This window comes from Saccostrea cucullata, unplaced genomic scaffold (assembly GCF_032062105.1).
Source record: "Saccostrea cucullata isolate Sc308-1 unplaced genomic scaffold, CSIRO_AGI_Scuc_v1 ctg7081, whole genome shotgun sequence".
In the NCBI taxonomy this organism is placed as follows: Eukaryota; Metazoa; Mollusca; class Bivalvia; order Ostreida; family Ostreidae; genus Saccostrea; species Saccostrea cuccullata.
Genome location: NW_026928313.1, coordinates 774 through 11,037, shown reverse-complemented (window position 1 = coordinate 11,037; position 10,264 = coordinate 774). Strand labels below are relative to the sequence as shown.

The window sequence follows — 10,264 nt, the reverse complement described above, 5'->3', positions numbered from 1 at the left end:
CTATCTAATTTGTGATATCCAATCACCATTAGGCTAACATTTAAAATTCACCTCGACCAATGAAAATGCTCCACGTTTAGGGCATAGGTTTTTACAGACGCAAGGTGTCGGTGTCATGCTTGTTATCATCTGAAATTTGGAAATAATGAAGGTAATCTTGCTATTTAATTAGTTTTTAGCATGCAAACCACGATGCAAAGGTCCTTCACATGTTCATTATTGCAGAGAAAGCAGCATAAAAATTTTGTACCCACGCCGATATCGAAAGTTTAGTCCGAACTTTCTCGAAATTATGCAGTTAATCTGCATTTTCCAAAAGTAATAAGTAACACCGCTCATCATAAAAGATAAGTTTATTCTCTGGATTTATCTGCGGAGACTTTATGAGTAATGCAGTTTAGAAACAAATTATGGAATCTAGCAGAGTAGTTTAGTTGAAAAACATGCATTACCTTCCTGTTCATCACTGAATTTTATAGGGACGTGACAAGCCCTCACCACAATTAAAATACGTCCCATATACTTGCAATTTAGCAAATCCTATTTTACTTTCTGATCCAACACATACTTTGGGTTTCCTTGAACAAAACATGGACATTGCTATCTTTGCCATCTCTTATTCGCAACCCCTCCTGTACCACTGAGTGAAATTATTACATAATGCCATTGTGACCCTCTATTTTACTTTTTGATCTAACATTTGTGGTCTTCCAGAATGTAGTTTCATTGGAAATTTACCATGTAATCCCTTTCAACTGCCCCTGCCCTAGATAGAACGTTCTATCGTTAAAATGATATTGTCCTACAGACGAGGTTTAACAATAGGATTCATTCCGTGTATTTGTAATGTAGCAAAAGAAATACTTTGTTTAATTTGATGGGGAATGCTTCATACCGCTTCACACAACTTAATAGCTAAGTAAATTCAAATCAATTTTCAATCAAAACTTGTGAAAAGAACAACTTTCAACAACATAAGTGTCTACTGTCATTTATTTTTATTTTCCCGAGCAGGTGAGCATGACCCGCGATCATACTTTCCCGCAGGAATTTTTACTCACCCCGGGCAACGGGAAAGGGTAATTCTAGATCCCTGACATACATACTGTGAAATCACAAATTGTCGTGGGGGGTTAATTTTCGTTGTTTTCGAGGTATGATGAGACCCACAATTTCATGTCCTCCATGAAATGTAAAATGTGACATACATAAGTAATCAATTCTTGACCCATGAAATAAAATCCCCACGAACCAAGAGATTTTCCTCAAACCATGAAAATTTGATCCCACGAAAATATGTGATTTTACAGAACGTATCGTGATTTGAAATTTGTTGTATGCCATCGCGACTCTCTGCAGAAGCCAATCAAATGACCAACGTATATTTGATTACATACGAAGATTTTTCCGCGAGTTTGCCCTAGGATGATATCACCAGTGGGTTTCTGAGATAAGTGGTTCTCTGAATTTTTTTTCACAAGATTGTTTAAGTTAAAATATGTCGTAAAATATAATAAAGAGAATACCAAAAATTTCTCAATTTTTGCATTTTTCTAAGCACCCGTGGTGGTTAATGAGGATTGTACGGTATTTTGTTTGTATAGTGATTGTTCTTGTTTTGTGAGGAAAAATTTATGAGTTGAATGTTTTGTACTAAATATGAATTCCATTGAAAATGGCAACTTTTAAAATAAATTGTTAAAATACTAAAAAGGAGTATAAAAAGTTGATTAAAACTTTCATCAGAATTGCACTGGAATTTCCTCTATTGCAGATGAAGTTGTATACGGTGTGTATGTTGGTGTTGGGGGTGTGTCTGATGGGGGCAGTGTTTGCTGACACAGAAGAAGAGGATGATGATGTTCAGGTGGAAGTGGAAGACGATGATGTCAAACCAGAAAAGGTTAATTATACTTTAAATATAAAGAGGTTAATTATACCCTGGGTGTACCCATCTGAAATCTAAACCCCAGAGAGGTTAACTGTTCCAAAGGTATACAGACCCACCCTCTCTCGATTTACTTCTATTGATTATGGGTTTGAAAGCCTTCATTCAATATATCAATAAATGCTGTATCTCATAATTCCTACATTTTCATTACTTACCTTATTACATTTCTAATAACAATTAGGAGAGATAGTATAATTTTAATAAAGATATCCAACACTTTCAGACAATTAAAATACTAAGAGAAGTTGCTCGTATAGTGTGAAAATGTCAAAAGAGAGATTTTGGATGTAGTTTTAAAAAGGTTTCATGACTATGCATGTTTATTTATTTTTTTGTCTTCTCTGAGTACAATGAATAATTTATTTTTTTGTAAACTATTTAAAATGGATTTTTAATCATTGATTTTCATTCACAGCCGAAGTTTGTTCCTCCAAAGATAGATAAGAGTGTTCACTTTGCAGATTCCTTTGACAAAAAAGAGAATTTTAAAAGGTAATCACTTTAAAATACTATTAACAAGTAAGTCAGCTTTAAAATCATCATTGTCAACATACCTACCTTGGTCTCTGTCATTTTTTCAATGCATTATATTTCTACAGGTGGACTGTTTCACAAGCAAAAAAAGACGGAGCAGAAGAATCCGTATCAAAATATGATGGTATTGGTTAAATGCTAATTATCATGATTATAGATACAAATTATCACATAATAATGCCATAATTAAAAAGAAAAAATAACTTTGATTTATAAACAGATACAAGGTAAAAATCAAGTAATACAAGGTAAAGTGAATTATAAAGTGATACAAGGTAAAGTTAATGACTTTGATTGACAGGTAAATGGCAGGTAGAGGAACCAAAGGACAGTGCTATAGAGGGGGACCTAGGATTAGTCATGAAGGTAGGCAGTCAAATGTTTGTATACTTAGTTGTTTTTTTTTTTTCAGTTCCACCTTTTATGGCTTTAAAAAAATTGGGAGGATAGCAATTGTAGAAATATATCTGTGTTATTATTGGGTATCAATATATATATATAATAATAAGAGATCAATTATTGCTGGTCAATAGGACATGTAGGGCTCTGACATTAACTTTTTTAGGCGGGTGCGTATCATTACCGCTACATTTTCAAAATTTTCATTACCGCTACATAGTCATTACCGCTACAGAAAACCTTACGTTACCGCTACATAAAAAAGTATACATTACCGCTACATTGCCTCTTTCGTTAGCCAGCCATTTATGTGTGTACAGTACAACCTATATATGTACATGCATAAGACCCGTCCCCCCTGCTCACCACGGGGAGGTGAAAGTAGGACTTTGAACAGGATGGGGTATTTTTATTCAAATCAACCAATAATTCGTCGAGGTCTGTTTTGCAACTTTTTTCAACTCTTTTTAACGCATCTCCACAATTTTGAAATTTTTTCTAAATTTATAACCATCGATAAGTAAGCCGACATTCCCTCGATTTGTAACAAACTTCTCAATGGTGGCCATAATGTTCAGATGACGCTAAATAATTAGTTTCGACTGCAGAGTTATTTATATATAAATGTACTCATTCTGATTAGATAGTGAGTGGATTTTGTTGATTAGAACTTATATACCGAACCATACCTGGCTAAAGCAATATGTAGCGGTAATGAGTTGTTTTTTGCTGATTCAGTATGTAGCGGTAATGAGTTGTTTTTTGCCGGAAAAGTGTAGCGGTAATGATCGGTCGAAAATCTGACAAAATGTAGCGGTAATGAGTTGAAATTTTTGGCAATGTAGCGGTAATGTTGACCTCCCTTTTAGGCACTAGACAAGATATTTCCCATATATTTGCTAGCCCAAACCATAAAAACACTATTCCTTATCAAACTTATAATCATTTTTGAACAAAAATGTTTTCTGCTCTATTCAAAATCGCTAGACTGTTAGATGAGTCACAACCAATCAATTTGAGTTACTTCAACTAAATTGGGACATGTAAATAATATATGTCAAGTTTTAGCTTAAGCTAAGGATAAAAATTGCGTCATGTGAGGACATTTACCTTTTACTCGACTAGACCACTCATTAACTGGATGGGATGGACTTGCATTATGTCAAACCCTGCATTTCTCTATTCTCACTATTGCCAGAATTTGCATCCTAAATAAAACCAGGGATTAATCTAGGGCATATTTACTACCGATATTCAGTGTTTTTCCCCTAGAGAAAATTTCCCCTGAAGATCTAATTTTCCCCTCTTGATGAGAAAAATATTCCCCTTATAATAATAAAAACCTCAAATATTTTTTTCCTTCATAAAAACTGAAAATTTAAAGTAAAATTTTTCAGTGTATGAGAAATATGATTTTACTTTGTTACTTTAAGCGCTTTAAATGGTCATAAAAATGCTGAAATCAATTGTCGCCCAAGCAGGGCTTGCCCTGCACTCACTTGAGTGGTTCCCAGACCCCGGCTGATTTTCCCAATTTCTCAAGAAAGGGTAGTTTCCCCAAAAACCTAGATTAATTCCTGAAAACAAAATGGAAAAACAGATTTGACGATGTAAAGATAGGAAAAAATTGACAGTAAACTTCATGATGTGAATATAATGATAATACATGTATATAGGTACAAAACTCACAAATGGAGAAATGTGGCAGTTCAAATTTTTCTCTTGTCATTTTTTAAATGGAATAATGTAACCTGTTAAATTAATGTTCTTTTTACAGTCCAAGGCAAAACATCATGCAGTATCCTCCAATCTAAATAAACCTTTCAAGTTTGATGGCAAACCCCTGATCGTGCAGTAAGTAAATAATAAACGTTAAAACTCGCCTAAAAATTACATAATTTCCACCTAGAAAAATCAAAACCCTATCAAACTATTATACCATGGATGTTACTGAATGACTTGAGATTCAAAGTGATGTTACTAACTGAGTGATTATTGAAGGTATGAGGTGAGATACCAGAACGGCATAGACTGTGGAGGTGGATACATCAAACTCCTGTCAGACGATCCTCTGTTAGACCTGGTAAGCTACATGTAAGATTAATCTATATTTAAAAAAGAAGGGGGCTACATTATTGCAGCTAGTTTAGATTATGATGATCTGCATTTAATTGTCCTCTCTTTTTCTGTTTTCCTTAAATAAGGGAAACAAATTCTCTGAAACAGCTATATGATGTTTGTTTTATATTTGTTTCTTTTTGTGCTACATTTGTATACATTTATGCATATAATATTTTTTTGCATTTGTAGCAAAAATTTCATGACAAGACCCCGTACACAATAATGTTTGGTCCCGATAAGTGTGGACTGGATAACAAGGTAGGGAACTCCTTATCTTCAAATCTGATTAAATCACTGTATCCAACACATGTAATGCATATATTTAGGGGATGGATGGTTAGTCTATGATAGAAAAGAAATGCTTAAATGAGGCATTTATAAAATCTTGTTTCATAGCACAACTTAGGCTTTCTTTTTCATTGAAAATTTCATCATCTTTGGTAAGTTTTGACTTCTACCAATGAAGAAGCCCAGTGAGCTTTCTGAGTGACAGCCATTCTTTGTCAGATATAATTCAGATGTTTATCATATTCTTACAGCTTCACTTCATCTTCCGACACAAAAATCCAAAGACGGGTGAAATAGAGGTAAGTTGTCCTTTCTCATTAAAAAAATGATACAACTTATGTAATAACTTCTCTGAATTGTTATATGGTTGATAATCAATATGTTAATGTGCTGAAATCCTGTTTTAGGAGAAGCATGCCAAGAAACCCACGGCATCTTTAGATACTTACTTTAATGACAAGAAAACTCATTTGTATTCTCTCGGTAAGGTTGTTATAGATCAGAAGTTTTCTCATCTAAAGTTTCTCTTTGCATACGTGTAATTGATAAAAAAAATTCCTTGCATTGCATGAAGTATTAAGAAGGCCATTTCCATAAGTGTGTACCTTGCCTGGTGATAAATGTTTGTTACCTCAGAAAATAAGGTTTCTTGAATCGCTAGACGAGTGACCTATATATTCCTATATTACATTTTTACAGTGGTAAATCCAGACAACACTTATGAGGTGTCGGTAGATGGGACTGTTGTTAATGAGGGGTCCTTGTTAGAAGACTTCAGGTAAGTCTGTTTGAGGAAGTGTTATCCTGCTCTCTTACTGCATATGTCACATGACTAGTTAGTATTTCATTTGTTGTGTCACTCTGAAATGTAGGTCTGTAAAAAGTCGTGAATGTAAGTAAGATGAGTAAATCATAATTCTATAAAGGAAGCATACTACTTGTTGCTGAAGTCATTCTGTAAGAGAACAAGTGAACAAGAGAATTAATGACATCATTTCTTACAGCCCACCAGTGAATCCACCAAAAGAAATTGATGATCCCAATGACAAGAAGCCAGCAGACTGGGATGAAAGAGAAAAGTATGTTACCTGACACTCTGTACAATAACATGTGTCTATAAACAAAACATTGGGAGAGGACTATCTAAGTTTTTGGAACTTGTGTCCAATCCCTTTGACATATTGTCAATAAAATATGTTCAAAACAAAACAAACAAAACATGATGAATACGTGTGTCAGCCATTCCTAATCTTTTGGTATTGCTTTATACTCAAAACAGACAAAACATCATGTTTATATTTCAACTATTCTTAATTTTTGTGCTTTTGTTCTTATTTTAGAATTGCAGATCCTGATGCAGAGAAACCAGAGGACTGGTAAGACAATCACCCCCCCTAAAAATTAAAATTTTACAAGGTACTGTTAAGAATTTTGCCAAAGCTCCCCGTAAAAGTTCCTTATTACTTTTAAATCACTATCTGTGTTTGCATTAAACAAGTTCACTTTTACTGTATAAATGGACTCTCTATTAAGAGTGCATCCTCCTACTTGATCCACCTTACAGTATTGACTTGCATATATGACAGGAATAAACACAAGAAATAGTGAGTTTGTTTTAATTAATTATAATTCAATTTCTATGGTTATGTCTGAGTTTTGAGGTTGATATTAACTAAATAAATCCAGAACTATAGTTTTAATTTGAAAAAAATCCTGCAAATATTACGTTTTATACGTTATGTCAAAAATTTTGACTTGAGCCTATTTCAGAGGTGTCTGAGAGGGGAACGAATGACAACTCTGCTTAGGAGATTGCTTATTAACATGAACTCTCTTATAGCACAACTCATTTTTCCTTCATATTAGAAAATCTTTTATTTTCTATCATAGCAGAGCTGCCAACCCTTACAAATTTGGCGTAAGTCTTACAAAATTAGCGTCCAAAATACGTCTTACGATTCCTCTCTATGTTCTTCCGATTTCGGTTTTTCTTGATCAAAGTTTACAATACTGGAATTTTCATAACTAGATGTCTACAGTTTCTACTATTATAATTAAATATTCTAAATCCTTACAACGCTTGCTTGTATCATCGTTTCGGTTTTAGAGGGCCGATTGCATTCATGTCTGATATTTTATTGTAAACAAAATGGAAACATGCCTTAAATTGCTCTTACTGCATGTCCATTTACAAAACATCTTCAGCGGCAGGGAGCTTAGGGGGTTCCCGGACCACACCTTACTATTTTTCATTTCAGAATGTTGGCAGCTCTGTCATAGAAATATGTTTGTTTTTCTGCTTTAACTAGGGATGAGAATGAACCAGAGAAAATTGTAGACACCGAGGCCACCAAGCCCGAAGGGTGGCTGGAAAATGAGAACAAGCTTGTTCCTGACCCAGATGCTGAGAAACCCAAAGATTGGTATGCATTTATTGTTATGACAACTTTTCTTATATTGTCAATGGGATGTTAAGCTCAAACAGGTGTTGTTTCTCACTTTGATTAATGCAAGTTCATTATATTGTTGGCATGTTTTGACCATTTGTGAGAAATAATTAATTTTTCTTTAGCAAAACGATGTTTTGAACCAATGGACAAACACCAAACAAATATTGTGTGTGTGTGTCATTGATCAAACACACAGGTCATAACTCATTTCTTTTAAGAATGTGAAGTTTCATACTATAAAATATTATATATACATGTATATACATGTATGTACATTTCTTCAATGTTAGCAACAAATCAAGAGTTTTTATCTCAGCAGGGTACCCATTTTGAATTGATTTCAGCATTTGGAAGGGATGATTGATTGACTCTTGCAGGGATGATGTTGATTTATTTGTCTGTTGTAGGGATGATGAGATGGATGGTGAGTGGGAAGCTCCTCTTATTGGTAAGTCTTTTATATTATAACCATGTATCATAACTTTGTATTCTTTTGTCAGTAACAGTGGAATTAAAAAAAACATAGATAGAATTGTATGTTAATATATTGAGGCTCTTTTTTAGAGAACCCATTGTGTAAAGATGCCCCTGGTTGTGGAAAGTGGGAACAACCTATGATTAAAAATCCAAAATACAAGGGAAAATGGAGACCCCCAATGGTAGACAATCCGAATTACCAGGTAGGAGACAGGTCAAATAAGTGCTTACATCATTCTAATTACAGAACTCTGTGTTAGTTAGGCCAGGTAAAATTAATCTTTAGATTCTCATCCTAATTTGCTAAAAAAATTGGGGCGGGTGGGCGGATTTTATTTTTTATTTTTTATAATTGTTAATTTATATATAGGCCTAAGTATCAACAAAACAATGGACGCCCCGTACACATTTTTTTTTCATTTTTTAATGCAGATATGAATAGATTTAATTCTTTTCATATTCTTTTAAATATTTAAAGAAAATATTTGCTTTAAAAATTAAATATTTATTGTTAATTAACAAATTATCAAGTACACATTTTACGGCACACCCTGAACAAAATGAGGTAGGGATACCAATAAATTGTGTATGCGTGACTTCTTATTTTGCAAAATCTATATAAATGTTCTAATAATTATTCTACTGAAAAATCTAGGCCTTCTCTTAAGTCTGTCTACGATGTTGTAGATTTTTTTTTTATTTCAAAGCAAAGTCACACAGCTGGAGATCGTTATATATAACTTGACTAGGTGTCATTTTCCTCGTCTATTTTTACTTAGTTACAATCTCTCTACATACTTGCTCCTGCCAGTGATGGTATCTATATGTGTTTATGCTATTTTTTCTCCTCTGCCTTCTCTATACTGACAAATTATCATTTCCTTACACATTTAAACTGCTTTTATTGCCGATTTTTCTCCATTCTTCACATGGCATTTTTGCTATAAATAGCAACACGCGACTTTTAATACAGACGGGAGATAACTCTTAAACTTTGAACCAAATTCTTACTGAATAAAAATACATGAAAATACCCAAAAATCAAAATATAAAACATCGGGGCGGGACATTTTGAGAGGGGCGGGCGGGGATGAGAATCTAAAGATTAATTTTATATGGCCTTACAGTGGGGGATCCACATTCAGTTTCACCCGACTCAAATGGAAGCACCCTGAACTCAAAATTTGTTTTACATATTTATCTGGATGGTTTCATGTCTTTGGGGATTACCCCCATATGTATAGTGACAATTAAACCTAGTTTATTTGATGTTGTAAAATATGTGAAATTAAATTGTATTAAGCAATACATTACACATACATGTAGGATTATATTGTTATGATAACATTTACATATACTAAAAATGGAATCTTTATTTCCAGGGTGTATGGAAAGCCAGAAGAATTCCAAATCCAAACTTCTTTGAAGATCTTTTACCTTATCAAATGAATCCCATTGTAAGTATAATATAATAAATCTAATAAAGTCATATAAAAGTCATAAACTTAAGGCTAATGATAAACCAAGATTTCAAACATCATTATTGTTCAATACAAATTTCTCTGTGTATGATGTATGTGATATGGTTTCTGACAGAATGCGCTGGGATTGGAGCTGTGGTCTATGAATGACGAGATAGTGTTTGACAACTTTTTAATCACTGATGATAAAGTAGTGGCAGAGAGGTGGACTGAACAGACATTTAATGTCAAGTCAGCTGCAGAGAAAGCCTCATCTGGAGGGGTAAGTTGTAAGTCAAGATGTGACTGAAAGGGTAAGTTAACTCGTCCGCAAAGATGTAGTGACACTGACAACTTGTGGGGTCAGTTACTTTTCAGTCAAGACATGACAACTGAAAGGATAAGTTACCTATTTGGCAAGGATATGGATATGACAGTTCATAAAAGTGTTTTAGATGAAAGGACAAATTGTCTCTCAGTGAAGATATAGTGACAGTTTCTGATAAGGCCATATAAAATTGAAATCTTGGTTCTCAGGCCCGCGCGCATCCGTTTTGAGATAGCCACATTGCCGATTTTATTAT

The 10,264-nt window shown here is 33.9% G+C and overlaps 1 protein-coding gene across 1 annotated transcript; it reads left to right on the top strand.

Annotated features, from left to right (window-relative positions):
- Positions 1–66: 66 nt before the first annotated feature.
- On the top strand, positions 67–9,990 carry LOC134277166 (calnexin-like). The gene is made up of 18 exons (XM_062759449.1): positions 67–151; positions 1,775–1,903; positions 2,367–2,443; positions 2,551–2,609; positions 2,787–2,851; positions 4,662–4,738; positions 4,886–4,967; positions 5,195–5,263; positions 5,545–5,592; positions 5,701–5,776; positions 5,993–6,071; positions 6,298–6,372; positions 6,634–6,669; positions 7,603–7,716; positions 8,151–8,191; positions 8,308–8,423; positions 9,603–9,677; positions 9,817–9,990. The coding sequence occupies exons 1-18, from the start codon at positions 146–148 to the stop codon at positions 9,988–9,990; spliced, it is 1,398 nt and encodes a 465-aa protein (XP_062615433.1). The 5' UTR covers positions 67–145.
- The last annotated feature ends 274 nt before the right edge of the window (positions 9,991–10,264 follow it).